The sequence below is a fragment of the Strix aluco genome, chromosome 5, assembly GCF_031877795.1.
Source record: "Strix aluco isolate bStrAlu1 chromosome 5, bStrAlu1.hap1, whole genome shotgun sequence".
In the NCBI taxonomy this organism is placed as follows: Eukaryota; Metazoa; Chordata; class Aves; order Strigiformes; family Strigidae; genus Strix; species Strix aluco.
The window spans coordinates 49,117,025-49,138,886 of NC_133935.1; the positions used below are offsets into that span (position 1 = coordinate 49,117,025).

Genomic DNA, 21,862 nt, shown 5'->3' on the forward strand with positions numbered 1-21,862 from the left:
TAGAACTTGGAATATTCCAAGTCTAAAACTGTAAGTGGAATTTCAGTCAGAAATTCATCCACCCTAGCACATGGGATGCTATTAGAAGAAATATCTACGGCATGTATTTGTCAGAAGACAAAGTCATAATCGTTCCTTTTTGTCCTAAGATGTACGAATCTGCACTGTGCAAGAGATTTAAAATCAATATTTACTAGCACTACTAAAACACAAAACATTCAAGTAGTATATAACTGTAATGCAAGCCCTTGCATGGCAATCCAAATTTATTGAACTACTGATGCTAAGTCATACAAAATTGCACCACTTTAATTAAGGCTTTTAGTTTACATTTGGCCACCTCAAAGCAGTTGTAACATTAGGTTGGTCAATTTAAATACTGTGGCTCCCTGTTGGATATACACACAATCTTTACACCCAAACGTTAATGCATACAAAGCAACAAGGCATTGTTAAATAAATCGGCAAAAGTTAATTACTGCAACTTAGGCCCTGTGACCAATTACACATGATTAAAATTACTTCCCACATTCACATCCACAGTACTCTTCCACCATTTAACATCTCAACCAAAACGTTACACATGTAAAACAATCACTAACAGGCAAAAGTACTAAACCTGTATATTTGGTATTGCAAATACACTTATGCATGAGCAAGCAAGGGAATTCACAGTGAGAATCTACAGCTGCAGAAGCCCAAAAATGATTTACAAAAAATTGTTAAATCATTAAAAAATTGTTTTAAAATATACACTTCTTGTTGTAGACCCCCACTGTACACACAACTATAAACATTGTTCCCTATGTAAACAAGGAAAAGGAAACATACAATAAAAGGTTGAAAAGTCTGGACATTTCCTTCCCAACAGATATTAAAGGCCATGTCTTTAGTCAGACGTTATACTGAAAGGACTCTTAAAGACTAGATCACTGTCTCCACAGGTTTTTCCTAAAATTAAAAAACTATATAGCTGTTGTGTTAATCAAAGCGCTTTTGTACAATACGATGATGATGATCCTGTATTTCTTTAAAAAAGTTACAATAAGCTACAAATACCGATGAAGCAAAGTTATCTGGAGTAGTCTATATAGGAGCTCTTTGGACTTTCTTTTATTATGCTAAAATAGTGGTGCTTTTAGGATTTACATTATTGTACTCTCCAATAGAAAGTGGGGATTGTTGAAGTATACAGTACACAGTTTTCATACATGTACAACATTGGTGGATGAACAATGTCTCTTATCGGTAATACTGGATGTAGGCTCTGGTTTTACCAGTTGCATACACTTAGAATATTTATAAGTAAAAATCTCTCATGACACTGGAAAGTGATTAGAATGTGCAAACTGATGTAGTAGCTTTCATCCATTTCTTAAAGGGTACCACCACAGGAAAGTCCATTTAAGATGTTGGTAGGTTTAATAAAGTTGGAATGCTGGCACTGTTGAATTGGGCAACAGTTCTTCAGACCTGTAACAACAAAACATGAGGTTAGTATTAGTAACAGTTAGTCTTTAGTTAAAAGAACTAAAGCAGGAACTAGCAAAGTTCTTAGCAAACAGACTTAGAAAATAACCTTATCACTTCTCCTCTACTAATATAACTTCTACTGCACACATACAAATAACAGACTATCCCAATTAGTAAAACTGGATTGGGGTACACGTGGTAATGCAAGCTGAACTGTGGCGGTAGTATTTGATGGGTGGGACTAGTTTTGCTTACAGTATGATAGTTCCAGTAGCTTTAAAAACAAAAACACATTTGAAGGATCAAAGCTCCTGAATCAAAAGACCATTTAAGGAAATGTAACAACCATTTCTGCCATCCTCAGCTAATACTTTTGGAACCCTCTCAGTTTTACTTTGAGCTAATTCAAGTTGTTCAAATTATGTAAATTTTAATACTGATACCAAAAAGAGTTAAACATGGCACTATCTGAGTATTAATAAAAGCATGCAATTTATGACAGTGACACATCCTACCAGGATCCTCCAGTCTATCAGATGAAAAAATAATGGATCATAGCACTGAAGCAACCAAACCACCATTTGTCCAGTAAAATTGAAGGGCATTGGATGAACAGGCAACTTGCATGATGTCAGGTCAATCAAGAGAGACCTCTGCCCATACTAAGGCTTGGAGGTGGAAAGAGGGAAACAACCAGCCCAAGAACAACTTGCAGAAAAAAATTCATGCCTGCTGGCTAACTTCTGAAAAGGCTTGCTTAAAGAGCAGGCTGGAGCTTGCTTGAGCCTTCAGCAGCATTCTTAAAGCATGGATTTAGTCATGTAGAACATTAGCCAACTGCCAACAAGTAAGAAATTGATCTAGTAACCAATAGCTCCAGGTCAAATATTTGGAGTGTTAACAATGATCACTTCACCGTCCTCTTCCAAATGTATGAATTACAATGCAGCCTATAAAATATCCATTGAGTCCAAAGGAAGCAAGCTAAATTCCTAGGACATCATGCAAATATATGCAGGAGTTCAAAGCAGGAAGTGACATTTTAGCACACAAATTACAGTACTTTACAGTGTGCATTCCTGATAATTGAGCTCTTGCAGTACATTCTATCAGCCTTTAAAAGAGAAAACCCTGTTTCCAAAAGCTAAAGTTCTGAAGTAGCAGAACAAACATTGTTAATGTGAGCTCTATCAACACCTTAAAGCTTGAAAAAATTTGATACTAGTGTGAACAGTGTACCTTGCATGTATTTGTAGTTCTGACTTTGGAATGGCAAAATAAAGACGATAAAAATTTCTATGATAATGTAAATCAAGAATTTCCAATGCTGTTCTGCATCAACAGCTACCACAGTTGTTTAGGTTTTTTGGTGGTTGTTGTTTTGTTTTTAATAACTGTAACACACAGAATTTAAAAAGGTTTACCTGGCTCAGAGCTACAGTACAGCTATGTATTAAAGTAGCTGACATGATGACTTTTTGCGTGCTTTTCCAGGCACTGGAGTTTTTCTGTTAATTTGTCGCACAAGGTCATAAAAGATCTGAGAACACAAAAATCAGTTGGTTATTAGAATTAAAAGGCTTCTCTCACAGCCCTATGCCTTGAATCTTCACACATCATGTACTCACATAACCAAGAACCCCTGTAAATATTTAGTAATCACAAATCCATAAAGTTAAATTGTATACTTAATACCTGATGGGGTGTTTTTCTGTTCTGATAATTGTCTACCAAGGGTTTTCCACTTCCAGTGAAATAAACTGGAAAGGCATCTATAATCTGCAGCTATTCAATCTCTGGGTCAAATTTATCTGAACACACACGATATATGCTAGAGTGATCAACTACTATATGCTATTACTTTGCAATTTAGCACTGAGGTCAAGAAACAGGCCACAGCTTGCTTCTAACTTGAATCACTAAGGATATTCTTTTAAAGAAAGTTCTAGTAAGTTTTAACTACACATTTTCATGGTAAGTCAAGTACACTGCATATTCAAGAATAGTCTCTTGTATTTGAATGAGATCATGCTTTACCAGATACTTCAAAAATACTGAAGTCTAGAGAATTAATTCAGCAGCCTCTCTTAGGACTATAGCATGACGTAAGCGTAACGTTTCCTAGAAAAGTAACTCATGTATGAGACTCACACTTTGAGTCTCCTAGAATTCTAATTAGAACATGATTTTGTCGAGAGGCTAATTTAAGACAAGACTACATACTACAATTAAACAGCATCTGTTTCGTTCATAATTGACATTGTTCCAACTGTTTCTGCATCTCCTAAATCAAGGAGTCCTCATACTAAAGCCATCCGAGCAGTTTCCTAAGCACAGGCTGCAAAGCAAAAAACATTCCAACAAGGGCTTTTAGTATTTGATGGAAGTAAATTCTAGTTTATTAAACATATGACTTTTATATAGTTGAGCTGATTAATTTGTGTTTAAGAAAAACTGAATAGTTTCCAGAATTTCCCCAACTAATTAAACACACATTACTTATTCTTAAAATCAGCTGTGCTTAAAACCACCATACACTTTTGATTACATGCAAGTCTTGCACAGAGGCCCTTTCAACTTGACTGATGCTGCCAACAATGTTTTCCAGAAGACACAATGCACTGTAGGGTTTATCATAAAATTAACGCTGTTCCAGCAATGTAAATACTAACAGCTTCTTTTTCTAAAAATTTTTGCATCCCTTTCTTTATGCTGGCACTCCCACTGGATAAGCAGCCATGCACTACAGCAAGTCCCAAAAGCGCATGTGTTTGATCAGTCACCGAGCTCCTGCTAAATAAGTAGCTAGATAGTAGAGAAGGCTTTTGCCCCATTTTCTTTACAGCTTTAAGGACTTAGCTCTTTTAATGGTCTTTAAAAAAAAAAGAAGTAGTCTAGCGTACATTCTCAGTTGATAGAGACTGTATCAACTAGGGAATGTAACATGAAAAAAGAATTCATATGAATATAATTTGAAATTTCACATAAAAGTCAGTATTCATATGAATATAATTTGAAAACTAATTATACTAAAATTAATGTAATTTGAAAAGGTCCCAAGTCAAACCTAAATGCATCCCTTAATATAAACATCTCACAAATTCTCACAATAGTAGGGTACAGTTTTGTTCATTATAGTGAATGTTATTCATAATTTTGTTAGTTCTTCCATGACAAATGGTAAACATCTGGTTACCAGAACACAGTGTCCCATCCTTCTCTCCCTGCCACCCCTCCTCCCATAGGTAATGTGCCTTACCTCGTTAACATTTATCTTTGATTTTGCAGAAGACTCTAAGAATGCACAGTTATTCCATTGCCTTGCTAGGTTCTGACCTTGTTCCTTTCCCACAACTCTTTCATCTTCCAAGTCACACTTATTGCCAACCAGAATCATAGGCACCTAAAAAACCAATTTAATACCAGCAAAGAAATCATTAACATTTTGGGAAGGCACGATGTAAATGCATACCTAAAACCCTATCTGAATCCTTAGAGGATCCTGACTTCCAGAATAATCAAGCTCCGCTATAACTGAAACTTAAGTTTACAGTTGTGCAATACTTTCACCTTCAAATCACAGTGACTGCATTTTTTGCCTGCTGTTTGGCAGGGCAGCAAGGGGAATGGTTTGAGGATTCAGTACACTGCCAATTGAGCAAATTTTGCATCTTCTAGATGACCTAATGAGATTTTTAGATGTTTAAGGCATCAAGAAGTCTACTGAAGAATCTGCCACAAGATTGTTACATGTTCAGAAATCCTGGGAAAAAAGTGGCCTGCACTGGGTAGCATGATGAAGGACACTAAAGCTCCTTTCACCATTCCTCTACCTCCAGCGTATCTGTACTCCTTTCAAGAGCAGTTTTCTCACACAGTTCTTATTAGTAAGCTAATGCACACAGAGAAAAACATGCTACCTTATCAAAATTACTAACTACAGAAACCACCAAATTGACCTTTGTGGCAAGAAAAGACAATTATACAAAGTTTGTTTGGTTTTTTTTTTTTCCTTTTACTAATTTAAGGACATAGCTAAGTTTCTCCCACATTCAAGTGTTTGAAAAAAGGTTTACCATATTTTGACCATTTAATTTCCCCCCACTGAGAAAGCAAGTCGTGCCTAGGCTTTGTCATAGCGAAAACTTTATGTAAATTTTGGTGAGAACTAAAATTGCAACTTGAAGCTCATTATCTTTCTCCTGATATTACAGAATGGCTTTCAAGACTGAGAAGAGTATTCTAAAAATAAATACAATTCCAAGGAAATACTACCAAATCACTTCTAGAAGGAATCTGCTGAACATAGGCAAGACCCACAAATGCTTACGGTTAAGAAAGTGTAAGGTGGTTTGTATTACAAAAGTCACAATGAACCTTCCTGAAATGGAAATGTTTAATACATTCTGTGTCTGCTGACAGCAGAAGCGTATGTGGATGCATGCAGTAAGGAAGGCATCAAAAGTTTCCATGAGCACAGTTTAAATTACATAATCACACTTAAAAACTGTTCACTGCTTCCTTCTTAAAAAATTTTTTTCCTGCCTGGTGGCTATAACCTTCAAGGTGCTTCTGTTAAAAACACACTCTTACTGCTGTTTCACATTTGCAATACCTTTCTTCCTTTTATTAAGGGACTGAATAGTCACTTCCTACAACAGTAGTAAGTTTTTATTAATCAATTATAAACTGGAATGTTTTAGCCTCACTTTATAGCTTTAATAATGCACACTGAAATTGTGTGGAAATAGTGTGACCAAACTTACTTGTAAGCACACACACGAAGTATAAAAGCTATATAACACGCAAGTTTAAAGCTACAGTACTGTCTTCGGTAAGAACTTAGAATTTTGTGCTTTTAAAACACCATAAACAGTAGGCATATCGAAGAGAAAAATTAAACTGTAGGGTTTTTTAAACTTTCATTCACAGTAATTGAGGTAAGAACAGAATTGCTTTAAGAAAGTTTTCTGCAGTACTACTGAATAAGGTTATATACAGTTTCAAATAGAGTATTTTAAAGGAAGAGATTAAAAAGACAATTTTTTGTATACCACATGACAAGTTACAATTTTCCAGTTTGCCTTAAGAACTGCATTTCTGTAGTATGCACCTATTGGTCGATTTGTCTCAAAGCTTGGAAGCGATCACAGTGTATACATTACAACTAAATGTAAGTATTAAGCATTGTTAAAGATGCTTACATCATCAGTGTCTTTGACTCGAAGAATCTGTTCTCTTAGATCCTGTAAATCATTAAATGTGGACTGTGCTGTGATGGAATATACTAATGCAAAACCTTGTCCATTTTTCATGTATAGGTCTCTCATTGCTGTAAACTGTTCCTGTAATTAAAAATAGATACAGATGTTGCATTCAATTTGCACTTTCCTTGCACAAACTGCTATATACTTCAGGTCATAAATACGATGCATTTGTGCCCCCTTTCCCCCTTTAAAAACTGACCAACATTTTACTGTTTGACTGTAAGCATTATAGTAAACTGAACTGCTTTTAAAGAAATCTGAAGTTTGGAACATTATCTGGTGTGGCTCAGCAACATCTAAATATTGCCAAGGGCTATACCCTGTGAAAAAGTCACAGAAATTAGAGTAATTTCATAAGAGAAGAGGTGCAGTAGAAGGTAAATTGTAATCTGTAGATTACAGAAGTTACATTGCTCCCAAACCTCTCCTTACATACAACCTTTTTCGCATCTCCTGATTGTTCTTTACAACCCATCGTAAAGTAAATGCATCCTTTTTCAGCCTTCATTTTGTAGTCTAGGCACTTTCCTATGTTAAATTCTACTTTAATTTTCACAAGATTGACTAGAGGATGGAGACACTCCATAGACTTGTCACATTTCCTAGACTTTGGTGACAGCTACAATATTGTGTATGAAGACTCGCTGGGTCGCTGCACAGCACCATTAGGACCTCTCCCTGTTTGAAAACTCTCACCAGCAGTATGACTATGGAATAGCATTTGCCTTTCACACACTGGTGACTCTGCTGTTTTGTGCCTGATCACTCACTCACCAAGTCCCTTGCTGTATGTCAGATGAAAAGAGCCATTTATTTCAAGAGAACAGCCACTCCATCCTTCTGTAGTTTTACATGGCCTTACTCTAATATGGAGTTTAAATAAGTTATTATTGGAACAGATTACTATTACAGTTCAGAGAACATGTTACACTCCAAAGGTCTTGAGCTTATGCTCACTGGAATCAGTGAAGGAAATGATGGGTTTCAGTAATTTTGAAACTAGTCAGAAAAACCTGACCAGTATGCAAAGGTTCAGCACAAACCCTATGCTTTGACTTCCCATAAGCTGACTAAAGAGATACTATTTTTATCTCAATGTCAGAGTACATCTCACACACAAAAGAAAAAGGAGATGAGAAAAAAGCATGTAATTCTCTACAGCAACAGTCACTCAGGTTTGATTTCTATTGGGCCTAAATTTCCTCTGGGCAATATAAACTTAAAACAGCAGCACAATCTATTTTGAAATGCTCAGTGTCATGTTTCCCGTATTACAGAATAGGAGCTCACAGAAAACTTGCCATCAATTTTGTGCTGCAATACTCAAGTTTTGTTTAAATACTAGTATGTTAAAGAACATCCTTTAATCCAACACACTGACCACAGTTACTCTTTACAGAATGAGGAAGGAAATGTGTCACCATTTACACCCCTACAGCTTTTGTTGCTTTCAACACTGTACATCAGTGTTTAGGAAAGTCGTTTTTACATACCGTTCCTGCAGTATCTAAGATTTCAAGCATACACTGTTGTGCATCTACTTCAACTTGCTGTCAAGAAAGAAGGATGTGGTTAGAATTTTCCCTCTTGCAACTCTTCCCCCCTCCAAAGGCACCAGGAATTGTGTGATTTTTATAGGCAAATTCATAATGCATAAAGCAACATAATGGCTTAAGAAGTTTATATGGATATACACTTTGAAAACAGTGGGAAGAAGCCTTTCAAAGAGCCCTAGTGACATTTTCAAAAGCAGCATCAGCAGCCAAGTACCACTTTGCACAGTGATCAGGGATTTTTGATTATTAAAAAGGAGGCTGCTAAATTTGTAATGATGGGTATCAGCAACTAGCACAACTAATTTCTTCTTGTTTCAGGGATCATGCACAGATTGAAAGAAAAGTACAGGTGAAAGCTAGAAAATTGGATTGGCACACTAATGCTCATTTAATAGTAATTTAGATCAACAAGAGAATAAGTAGTACACAGCAAGCAATAAACCAAACAAACCACTAAGAGCAGTGTCCCCAAAACAAGCCTTTAGTGACATTTATTAGGAAACTGATCCAGCTTAGAAAAATTTGGAAAAAATAGAAGTCGGATCACTTTCTGTATCTACTTCTGAGCTCCTCTATCTGGTTTCTACCTCAAAAAAATTGGCTGCGAGGGCAGCAAAGGACATGGAAGTACCCTCAAGCTGTTCCAAGCAGGCTACCCACATTTTTTTTCTTTCAAGCTATTGGTACACTTCACTTGTTTCCATTTGCATGTAAAATTTCTAGTTGGCAGATCAGCACTCAAAGAATTTTGCATCCCTATTCCTGATACATGCATTATCACTAGTTTAACTTTAAGCTTGTCTTTTGTAACAAGATTGGGGGGGGGGAGAGAAGTATTTCCACCCCTCTCACCTCCCCCATGTCCCCTAGGGATGGAGATTCCTTCAATAACCACTATTTTAGCACGTATTGCTGACAAAGTTATTCAGCTAATTAAGCAGCATTTATTCTCTTTATGAAGAAATATTTGGGGAGTAAACCAAGGCATCAAGTTTCAAGACTTTATGCTCAATTATTTAGTTCCAGACAAACTTAAAATATTTCAAGCCATATCCTCTAAACTTCAAATATTACAAAATTAGATTTAATGTTAATAGTATCAAATTGAAACTACCAAACCAATGAATTTTAAAGTCACCCAAGTCAAGAAGCAAGTTAGAACTGTAACTAACAGTGAGGGGAAGAAAACAACTGCATAAAGTATTGTCCAGACTTAAGCAAGACTTCAACAATCTGGCTGATTTGAAAAGAAGAATTCACAAAGAGATTCTTAGTCATTTCAGGACCAAACCTGAAAGGAACATAATAAGATCTTTGCTAAAAAAAAAAAAATAATTAATTAGCAAAAGGCAAAATTTCTTAACAGGGCTTTACTTTTTCAGGCTCCATGGAAACAGTCTTTGGAAAAATTCACCCAGCAAACATCATGAATCTAGTATGACCTGAAGAATGTAAATATATAACAAAGGAAACTTTTCACTTTAGTACAGCTTGTGAATATTTTTGAAGTAATTTATTGGGCCTGACCCAGCAAAGTCCTGCACCAAACACCGGGATAGGGTCCAAAATTCCTGCTCCTCTAATACAGAAAAAGTAAGTGGCTATACAGAATTTGTTGTTGCTGTTGTTTCTTTTAGTAAGAGTTTAGCTTTGGCTGGAAGCCCACATGCTTAAAACAGACTAGGATTTTTCTAGCATACAGATTTCTATGAGGTCAAAGAAAACAAGTGTGAAATTATCATTCTGCTCTCACTAATTCCTCTTCTGTTCAGAAGAGATTCTGGTGACTATAGGCTGCAACAGCTATTAATGCAGCCTCTTTATTCCAATATAAATAAAGTCCAGTGCTAAAAGAGGAAGTCCTGCAGTTTTTGTCCATTCCCAGCTAGAGTTTGTGCATCTTGCCTTCCCTGTATAGACACTGGCATTTTTGTGGCCACATGGTGAGCTACATCAGAGTATCAATGCATCTGAAAAGTAATTCAGTAAAGAAAAAGTAAGATTAAGAAACAGACACAGCCAAAAACTAATCTGCTTCATCAAATGGTTAACTCTTTTGCAGTCCAGACGTAAACTATCTTAGCCTGGAACATTAATCATGGTCTCAGCTAAAACTGAAGTGTGAGCAATATGGAGATTCAAGGTGACGCAAGCAGTCAGACCTTTCAGCCTGTTATGCTGAAAATGGGAAGAGATAAACTAACAGACCACTGTAAGTGTTTGTTCATTCATTATAGGTTTGTGTTAACTTATTAATAAAACAACAGTCCATCTAATGGAAGCATATCAAGCTATCAGTTAAATCATTAGGAACACAGTATGCCTCCAGTGTTCTAAAGGTGAGCATGAAGTTGTTTTTAGCAGATTTTTCTAGTAGCAAAGAAGTGTAAAATCTCAAGCATACAAGTCCAAATATACCCACAGATACTAAGACACACAAACGAATATTATAAAAAATAAAAAGCAGTAGTGTGTTTTGGTTTTTTTCTTGTTGTTTGTTTTCTTTAATCAATATTCCCAATTCTGACAATTAAATTACCACTTTTTAATGACTAGCTAGTAATGTATACGCTTCAACATTAAAAAGCTATTCTTGAATTATTCCTTTTAGACAGACTTCAAGAGTACCTTTACATTTCAAATTTGTTAAGTTACCTGGTACTATGTGGCATTACCAGGCATACCCTTTTTTAAACAATGACTCGAGTATTTGACAATATGCACTGCAGTTTTAAGTTTCTGTAATACTAGAGAGGTCTTTTGCATATACCTTTCTGTAGGAGTCTTCTATCGTAGGATCGTATTTTTCAACAAATATTCCTTGAACAAACTGTACAGTCTGCAACAAAAAAGTTCTTGTAAGATTCTTCTTGTATAGTGACATTTTGTGAACACTGTGCACAAATTACTGTTCTAGGTGTACATTCAGTTTTCATTACATTTTTGAAGGCAAATTAAGTGATTGACATAACTATAAGAAACATCTGGAAGTCAGATACATATGCCTATTTAAGTACTGTTAGATGAAGCAATGCTACACCTTCCTTTATCCACTCTCACTTGGAGAGTAAGAATTAAAGCATGTATTAATTTAAGGTTTGTCTAACTCTTTGAATCATTATTAGTTTTTAGTTGAATAGGATACTATACAGCTGCATGGCTTTTACATTTGCATTTAGAACTACCACATCTTCTGCTACTTATCTGCCAGCACAGGAATTAGTCAAAAAATTACTGCCAGCATTTACTAGTCTTAACTAGACTCAGTAAGATATTCCTGTGTACCTAGCACGTAGATGTTTTTAGCACAAGGCAAACGGAACTTTAAGACTCAATGGCCAAGTCAGAGCAGACAGGTTCAAATCCAGAAATGCTGCAGTAAGTTAAAGAATTCAGAGGTGAAGGAAAAAGATCTTTCACGATCTAACATGATTTGTCATTTAAGTTTTCCTTTAGGAACCACTTCAAGAGAATAGTTCTTACCTGATAGAGCAGACCTCTAGACCTTACTTTATGACAAGGTGCACAATTAAACTGAAAGATGTGAAGTTCTTAGGTAGGCTGAGAACAACGTATTCTGTGAACTTTTTCAGTTCTAGTCTAGGTCAGACTAAACTTTCCCGTAATCGTTTAACTAAAATGAACGAATTCTTTGGTTTACAATATCTACCTGCCACAGCTATACACCTACTTGCAGGGAAAGATGTAGAAAACATGTTAAACTTCCTACAAACATGCAAACATATATTTGTATTTGCATAAAGCAAACATTAGTGCTTTAGAGACTGCTATCAAACATTAAGCAAACAGCACTGTGAAGACCTTTCTAGAGACAGGAATTACCAAGGCCAGACACAGGCAAACTAGTTCATTGTGTGAGTTTCATGAAGCAGCTTGATCTGCCACAGATCTATGGCTGGGTTACTCAGCGAAGCCAGACACCTTCAGGTGCATGCTGTGGCTATGCACTTCACTGTGTAAGTCAGACCGAGATCTGACCGAGCACCAACAACCAACCCCATACAAAAATATTAGCATGGAAAAGCACACCAGTGGATGTAGATACACCCAGGAAAGGATGTACCTATTCTAGTCAGTCATTACTTACATTTGTGTTTATTTGTGCACACTTACATAAAAGAAACATGGGTTAGTAGAGAGTGTAAGAGGAAAGATACATGAGAAAAGCCTAAGGAAACATACTTGGAACTGCCTCACAGAGTACTTACCAGAGCAGACTTTCCAACACCTCCAGAACCAAGAACCACTAGCTTGTATTCACGCATGATGCAAGAGATAAATCACCCCCAATACCTAGAACACACAATAAATTACCATTTTGATCAATAGGAGAACTATTTTAGCATTACTGCAGCCACTGTAAGATTGCATATATAACAAGTCATGAACAATTAAATATTGATATCAACTGACAAATGCAGGACATACACCATTATAACCAGGCGTAACCTAAGCAGGCTATCACTTTAATTATTACACAATATGGAAACTATGGACGGTTATTCAAGACACAATAACTGCTGAACGATGCTAGTTTTTCACCTAGCACAAATAAAGTACCTCCAAGATTTTCTTGCTACCAGGATTTTAACACTTAAAGAAGAACCATTATTCACGTGGTATCTAGCCTAATTTCATAGTCAGTAAAGACTTGGACAGTTTTTAAAATGGAGATCTTTATATCCCACAAAAGAGCAATTTAGAGAAAAGACAAAACCAGATTACGACTCTGTAATACAGACCTCAGTGTCACGATCTTGCCAAAATATCACAGGTGTTTCAAAGAAAGCACGCAAGTATTAGGAAGAACTGCTCACACCCATGTGCACATATCACTCCTTCAGAGAGGCCTATGGATGGATTCATCTCCTTTATTTAGAGTAAGGAGGAATTGGGCATAGAAACCAATTTACTCTGATTAATAGGCCAGTTACACAGATCACAACACATCACCCAGTGTGGTGTGTTCATCTCATAACCTTTTCCAGAAAAACTACAAAGTCTCTTCTAGTCATGCAAGCAAGTCCACAGCACCTCTCAGCTACAGTCGCAGCAATGGGTTTCTCATGATCTTTCATTCACTCATAAGAAGGTGTTTGCACTATCTTTTGCAACAGACCAAAACCAACATTCCCAAGAGCCATACAGATGCCTAAAGACCTTGTAAGTTTTACAACCCCTGCATTCACAGTACTGAAAAGGTTTATCAGGTAAACAGCTGCTAATGTTTGTTATTTATGGCAGTGATACAGTAATTCTAAAAACATGTCTCAAATTTCACAGCTACTACATCCTCTCCTCATCCATCCCCCAAACTTATTTCATATCACACAACTTTTGTAATTTTATATACATGCACATTCATGTGTAAATGATTTTGTTCATACGAGCTGACATGGATGAAATGTCTCCAGTCTCCTCTGAAGAACTGAAAGCATCAGCATGCTGACAAAAAACCCCCCAAACAGAATGGGAAACTTTTTTAGGTAACAGCATCTATTTATTTGTATTGTCACTTACTTGAAATAACATCCAAAGTTTGTATCTACTGACCAGAAGTTTGTTCTATACGCAAAAAGTACAACCATGACACCATAATCCAGTTCACTATGCAGGGTTTGATAAAAGGGCTTAGTTAATTTTTAATACAGTGGCCGTTTTCAAACTATCAAGTCTTAATGCAGCTACAATAAAATGCTGCAAACCATCAGATACAGGATCTCCTCTACCTCATTACTGCTATCCCATAAAGAAATGCTGAATAAACCCTACTATAGTAAAACTAACAGTTACTATTGATAAGAAACAATTATCCAACAGGAGATAGCATGCATTTTCTCATAAATGATAAAGAATCAGAGACTTGTATGAGTAAATTAAACCAACCTCTTCCCAGCAAGCAAACATTTTTCAAAAAGAACAGCAGGATCCCAGAAGTCAGTTTTCATAAAAGTGCCTTCTTAAGTCTGAAAGTTGATTAATGTTTTCCTAGATATCTAACCACAGTTATAATGACTGTTTCATGAATAACTGGAGGCAACTAAAAATATTCTTTTGAGACCATTCCTCCCCTACAAGCTAGATCTGTCCTCCAGTTCCACACTAGCTAGCATGGCTGCCTACAGCAGTCTGCCAGGTCTGCTTGCTCGTCTTTGTTGAAAACTGACCCAGCAAAACCAAAACAAGGCCACAGATTTTGGGACATGTCTTTGGGTCATACTACTCATACTACCCTCTCACAGTCCTGCTTGTAACTGAGTTAACAGGACTGTTACTGCTGCCCTGGGAAGATGGTCTCAGTTCCTTTCCTGCAGGGGCTCTAGCACTTACCAGATTGAGTTACCCTTTTTCTCCTCTTTCTGCCCCTGCAGAAAGATGAAACCTTCCACAACTGATGAATAATTTGGGAGCTGGGGGAGAGGGGAAGTGCAGGGAATCCAACACAGGTGCTTGTACAAGGTAAGCAGTGGAAGTAAGAAAGACCCTTCTCATCAGCAGTAATCTCACAGTATCTCTGGAGTCACACCATCTGTTAGGTGTTTACCACAAAATGCTAAGATGATTTACACAGAAATCAGAGCACCTCCATGTTAGTCTCCATCTTTTCCATCACTGATTAACTCCACATTGTCAGAGGACTGAGAAATCAAGAGGTCAGGTCCTATTTAATTTTCTTCTTGCAAACACATAATGAGCAATCTCTCAATTTATCTAAACCATTCCCTGCACCTTAAGCAAGCAAAAGGAACACAATGAGAAAGCTGTAAGGAAATAATTGACCTGATGTTCAGCAAAGCAGGTCTCTCCACAGGCTTCTGCTACCAATAAATTTTGAGACTCTTCCGTGATTTACCCACCTAATAGATCATCTTTTCACTCCTGACTTTAAACACTATGCTTTCCTCCCTGCATGGATTTTTTGCAAACATGGACCACCAGAATCACTGACACCACAAGTTTAATCTGTCTGGCACCACTGTAAACATTCAGTTATATCCAAAAACCTCTGAATTGTCCAGCCTTTCTACAAACAATAGGAATAAAGATTTGTCTCTAACTGTACTGAAATGCACCTTTCAAATCCATGAAAAGTTAAGCCTATATTACCTGTCATTTCTTTAAAACAAACATTCAGTTATGCCTTTATTTTTGGAAAGGTGTGACTAGAATGACATAAACGTAGTGGGTGTAGGGGAAATCCCAGTACAGTAATCTGGGTGAACTGCAGCAATTTCACTGTCTTTAAGAGAACAGTTTAAGCTGAATTTTTCAGTCATCAGTCTGAAGTTAGCAACTAAATATGGAGATGTCAGTAACGAAGGCTGACAGTAATTTGGAAGTAATAGAACTTAAACAGTGGGTACCAAGTATCTGTTTTACCTAGTGTTTTGAATAACTTGTGACTTTTTCTTATTGAATGATCCACAAAGTCCTGAAGTAAGAAGCTAATGATTTGGTTTTAGTGAGACTGGCAATTCCATTTTGGCTCTCAAACGGGGATTCAGGAATTTAACGCAAGCCAAAGCTTCTTTCAGCATCCAGATTTGGAAGTTCAGCCCTAACTATCCAATTGCTGTAAAACACTCTGGAGCTGTTTTCACTCCTTTAAGTGGTGGTACATAATTAAAGCATATATATACACACTATTACAGCTTGGTTAGCCAGTCGTCTTAATCTCTAAAAGATCTAAGCAAAAAGCTTTTTAGAGATCTTTGAAGATGTGACAAAGCCAGGTTGCAGTACACTCAAACATTTCTCCGATCTTCCCTCCAAACGCAGGCAATGAGCAATGCAAGTACTAAATTCCTCTTTCTCCATGAAAACTTTTTTGTCATTTGTACAATTATTCCTTAACTCACCAAGAGCACAAAGCAATCCTTTATATATACATACACCTATACAGCACAGAGGTAGCTTGGCATCTCTGCATCGGGCAGGTAGTCTGGCCGTGACATGTTGGAATGAAACACAAACCAATGTATTCTCCAAAATGCATTAAGAAAGCTAACTCGGACATCTCTAACATAGCAGGCAGCATAAGCAACATCTATCATCTGCTCCCACTTAGATCTACTACCCACTGGCTTTGAAGCAGCAGTCCTGATGTCACTTCACCTTCCTCTTACTGTTTAAGCCATAAAGCACCTCTCAGTTACCTGATAGTATTTGAAACAACAGAAGCCACTAAGCTTCAAGCAAGACATTGAAGTAAAAAGTTGAACTGCTGAAAGAGATGCAAACTATAAAACCTGAGATGGAAGCTCAAACTTCTGGTGGATTTCCTTTTCTACCTGAAAAAAAAGAGCACTTCTCTACCCATTCTAAAACAGATATTAGACCCAGTGCATGCAATCTCTTTATAAAGTCTGTGCCTTGCATTTCACATACCATCATCCCCTCCCACCCCACCCCCCAAAAAGAAGCTACTGGAAGAACTTTAGAAGAATATGTAATTAAGAAACCATTTGTACAGTCAAGACAGAGCTCAATGTAGCACCTTATGAATAATTTTCAGCAGTCTAACCAGTCATTTCAATGATACCCTTCAGTTCTAAAGCTGTCAGAAAGCAATTTTATTAACTGGAAAGGAAGAAAAAGGATCCTTAGACCACACTACCTGTCATTCAAATAAGGCTACGTTAGGTTTACATGTTTCCCTGTCTACAACTTAGCACTCTAAAGGTACAGCTATATCACAGCATGGCCAGCATTTCTAGAATAGGAAAGGGTTAAGTCCAACAATAATATTTGTCTGTACTCCCCATATCACCCAAGCTTAGGGCTGTAAAATGGATATACTCAAAGGGACACAATAGAAATGAAGAGACTATGATAACTGAGTAACAGATAAGCACCACCCCCCCCACCCCCAATTTACTGCACAGTTGATGAGAATTATCCACTGAATCACTCAACAGTTAGATACAAATAAGTATTGAACTTATTCCTACCAAATAAACCAAGTACGCTGTTTGAATTCCTCTTCATTTAGTGGAGTCTATTTTAAGAGAGAATCTTCCTTTGAAGGCTGGCTACCTTTAAGGCAACAGACCTTAAGCGAGAGCAATGACAACTTTGCTTTTTCATTTTTCTGCTCCTCCATCTTTAGGCAAGAAAATACTGTCAACTGTGGTCTCTATGCAGGCACTAAAGAACAAGACAGGAAGCATGCAAAAAGTAAGGCCTTCTTTTCCTCTTAATTGGAGCAGGTGCTGGCTTTGAACAGCTGAGTCAAGTAGTCATATGCACAGATATGTGACATAACTGTGAACTCTGGAGATGCCTAATGCAAGATTTAGCTAAAAAGAGAAAAACAAGTGAAGCTACTGTTCCTCAAGCAATAACGTTTTTGCATAAACTGGATTCTAATGCTTTCTCAAGAATACAATCTCTCAAAAGTAGAAAGCTCACTTTCAGACTGCCTCCATTAACCGCCAGTGGTGCTTCAGTAACTGCCTTGCATGCTTCCTGAAACATAACAGTCCATAAAACCACCATGTCTGTGCAGTCTCTCTTGCTAGTCTGTTCATATTACTTTTTCTAATTAATGCATGCATTAATGCATTAGTGTACTGTATTAATGTAACTGCTTAATTTACTTCTTCATTGTACACACTTAAAGTACTTGATAAACTAGAGAAGCAACATGCACATGGACACTTTTCCCAGTAAAGATTCTCTTTGAAGGATAAGCAGATCTTTGAATAAATCCATTTGAACAGAAGGAAGAAAGGTTAACCAGGACCAGTCACTGGAAAGGAAGTATTTTAAAAGCTTCACATCCGTCAATGACCATGAACATGGAACTTGCTTTCTGCTTCTGCCCTTATCAGATAAGCCAGCAAAAAGTGCCTTCTGGACACTTTCTTGAAGCATGTCTCCAGAAAAAGGCAAACAAAAGTGATGATGCTAAGAAAGTTGAAGAATAAGAAACTCTATTTTATCAGTGAATAAAAAAAGTGCACACTTACTGCTTTGTAGAGCTTTCCTAAAAAGCAATCACACAATGAAGAACTCAGGAAAGTTCAAATACCATTGGTCATTGAGCTTGGTATGACAATATGACAGTTATGAAAGTAGGCTGGCTTTTTTTTTTTTTAGAATTTCATTTTCTTTCAACATCTTCAGCTTAAAATTTTGGTTTCCAATTCAACTTTGTTACCTGTCTGAGGAATGGGAAAAGTAATAATCCAATCTTTCCAAGTGACATTAAACCAAATGAAGCTGTAACTGGAGCTCAGTCCTGGGCCAAAGACATGAACTAAATAGTCACTACCTGAAGATATCCTCGATTCGAGCTTATGTGAACTAGTTGTTCAGGTATGGAATTAAACAACTAGTCCCTCCCAGAAGCATTATCATTTTCAGAAGGGATCATGATTATTCAGCACTCTACAAACACCATTATTCTTGTTCAGACCCTGACATTCTGGTTGTATTGTGAAGGTGTGGTGTGTTCCCTAAAATTTTCATAATGCTTCTGTTCCAGCACATTTACCTCTCTCTGGAAGAGACACTTTGTTAGAACCACCTTGGGAATAGCACTCCTAAATTAATCTCAGCTGTTTACATGAGAAAAAAAAAAAAGTTTCAAACATTAGAATGAGAGATGAAGCAAATTAATCGACTGGTTTACCTGCTTACAATTAGCAGTGGAGGGGAAAAAAGCCAAGGAAAAAATCCCTGCTTCTCAGAGAGGGGATACTAGCCCCAAGATGGAGCAATATGACAATAATCAAATGATTTGAAAAAACAGCTCTAGTTCAGTCACCGGACCAATCAAGGTCAGAGGATCAAGTCTTTCCAGGCAAGATGTGTCCAACTTCTGATACTAGAGCAGTGTCAGATAGCCAACCCTAAATCTTTCTAACTGTCTGCACCATCCAGATTCCACTGAGTTTTGAGTCTCTTTGTTTAGAACCCCTTCTTCAGGGAAGCAACTAACTAGAGAAGAGAGGATGAGGATGTGTGCTGTTCTTAATAATACCCAAATACTTAACATGTAAGGGGAAGTCCTAGATTCTTATCCCTTAACTTCAAGGAGTTTTTTTTCCAGAATAATTTCAGTGCATAAGCAACACCTTGACAACATAACCCAAAGTGGAAGCCTGTCCATTTTCACTAACTTTTAGATGCTTTAGGAATTAAAGTAACTCAGATAATCCTTTCTCAACAGGGTAAGCGGTATCTCTTATAAAAAAGAGAAATGAAAATACTCCAGAGCTGACTTTCACACTTATTTACAGAAAACACTATTCAGAAATTACTTCTGAAGAGAAGGCACACTGAAAAGCTGATTAGGTCTAATTAAAGACTTTTATACTCAAGACTCCTGGAAGTAGTAATAGTAGTTTCATTACTAATGTAGACTCTGGAAGAGAGTCAACTGTTCAGTAAACAAAGCTAGAAGCAATTTTTATTGCTCTAATTTTTACCTGGTTTTGACAACTTCTTGTCTTGACAAACAAGAGTTTTGTCAGTTGGACAGTCAGTTGCTCTGGGCACTAATAAGGTTAACTTTTCTTGGACAAAAATACTTCTTCAATTATGTTCAAATATTTTAACTGATGCCAGACAATCTTCAGAGGATTTTCAAAAAGCTGTCTGGGTGATTAAGCTCATCCAGTGACATGAAATCATACTAACCACCTGAGAAAAAGGCAGAGACCTGAGAACAAGTTACTGCAGCACAAACACAGCACCAAGGTTTAAGTTGCTCCCTGAACTGCCCACGGGGACACTTACCCACAGAGATAGCTTAACCAAGTTTTCCTCCTTTCATTGAAGGGAGCTACCCTAGTACTCACACAGGGACAAGTTCTGCAAAGCAGCTAACATGAGCTTACCTTGTGAGACGAGTTCCACTGTCTATAATTAGTATAGCTGAAAAAAATCTTTTTTTTTTTCCTTAAGTCAAGGTAACTCCCAGCTAGCTCTTAAATCTGAACACAAACTTAATGCATGTTCTAAGGCTGAAAACTGGCCTGCTTGAAGCCACTGATATCTTAAGATGAAAGCTTCCTAATGTGAGTTACTAACAAGTGTGTGCAACTTGCAGTAGTTTAAGTATAAAAAGTCGTTTCAAAGCAAGTGATGTAATGAACATTAAGCTACTAAAAAATATGCTATTCTTCAACACTTACTGAGTCCAAATTTCAACTTTGTGCAAAAATTTAAGTATGTTAATTCAAATTTGGAGTTCCTTACAAAATCTAAGCTACAGAGTCTATTTAAGCCTCAACTGGAGTTTGTAACGTTTATCAGGTTTATTCTTATTTTCAGTGACTGTTTGCCATGGTTTTGCATTTTCTCCTTATTTCTGTAAAATACTCACCATCCACCATGAAAGTTGTTTGTGCACATTCTACCAGGTACATTTCCAGCTAAAACAATGATCTCTGAATTCCTGAAGAAGCTGAATTGCAAATATTTTTTACGCTTGCAAAAAAATCCAGGCAGACAATAAATTGAAAGAACACTCAGATTTTTAAAAATACAGGTATATTAAATTCAGAGAATGCGTATTTACCATATTATGATATATTGCTACGCATAAGCTAAGCATTCAACCATACAGCAAGTTTTGAGAACTGAGGCAGCAATTTACTACTATGAATTTGGCTCTACTGTCATTGCAGAGAAGGATCAGTATTTAGCTCTAAAACTTTTATCAATCAACAGATTGCCACATCATGGTATACCCAACATGCTTTACCTGATGCGCACCCTTCTGATTAAAAGCAGATATAAACATTTGTTTCTCCACATAATTGTTACAGTAAATTTTATCTTTGAAGCTATAAAACCAGTGAAAAACAGCAGGACAAGGCAGGCACAGAGATTTTCAGAGTCAAGATACTTCTCTTGTAAAAACACACTCATGCAGTTTGAAAGTTACTTCAAGAATAAACTTGCCAGTTGGCTTAAGATACTCTTCTTTGGAAAAAAGGCAGCTTAACTTCTGTTGTAGAAACAAGACCTAGCCTCAAATTCCATGTGATATCTGCTTAACATCTGGCAGTCCTAGCTCTGCTCTGATTGTGACACTGGCTGCTGAACCAGTAAAGCCTTGTATCGGGTTTCCTTCTACAGACATAAGGCAACGCTCAGTTCAACTACAATTCCAATACCACATGAATTTTTGTCCCTCCTATTTTTCCTCTATAACCCATACATCATACACACTCCTGGCAATGCCAGAGCTTGCATACCAAGGTATCATTACTTGCACTGTCTTCATTATTAGAAGTTTGGTTTCAATTCAGGTTTGTTTAGATTACTAACACATCATCAAGGCACAGATATATAGATTTCCTTCATCATTATATGATCTTTTGTTACTCGCTTCTTAAGACTGGCTGGTGTAGGCCCTTTACATATATCCTTCCATAGTATGATTTACAGTAATTCTATTACAAATCAGGTTGGTAGCCTGAGAGCAGTCTTACAAATTCCCATATGTCATTTTAAATAAGATTAGAAGTTTTATCTGTTGAAAGGACACTGATTCTATGCAAATTGAGAATACCAGCTACTAGCATTCAT

The 21,862-nt window shown here is 36.9% G+C and overlaps 1 protein-coding gene across 1 annotated transcript in view; it reads right to left on the reverse strand.

The window, feature by feature from the left end:
- Positions 1 to 234: 234 nt before the first annotated feature.
- RAP1B (RAP1B, member of RAS oncogene family) overlaps positions 235 to 21,862 on the reverse strand; it is a 31,499-nt gene continuing 9,871 nt past the window's right edge. Inside the window, exons 2-8 of the mRNA XM_074827275.1 lie at positions 12,526 to 12,610; positions 11,067 to 11,135; positions 8,234 to 8,290; positions 6,678 to 6,818; positions 4,733 to 4,876; positions 2,898 to 3,013; positions 235 to 1,473 (exon numbers count right to left, since the gene is read on the reverse strand). Of these exons, the coding sequence (XP_074683376.1) occupies positions 2,927 to 3,013; positions 4,733 to 4,876; positions 6,678 to 6,818; positions 8,234 to 8,290; positions 11,067 to 11,135; positions 12,526 to 12,582 (555 nt within the window). The 5' untranslated portion in view covers positions 12,583 to 12,610 and the 3' untranslated portion in view covers positions 235 to 1,473; positions 2,898 to 2,926. The remainder of the gene's footprint in view (positions 1,474 to 2,897; positions 3,014 to 4,732; positions 4,877 to 6,677; positions 6,819 to 8,233; positions 8,291 to 11,066; positions 11,136 to 12,525; positions 12,611 to 21,862) is intronic.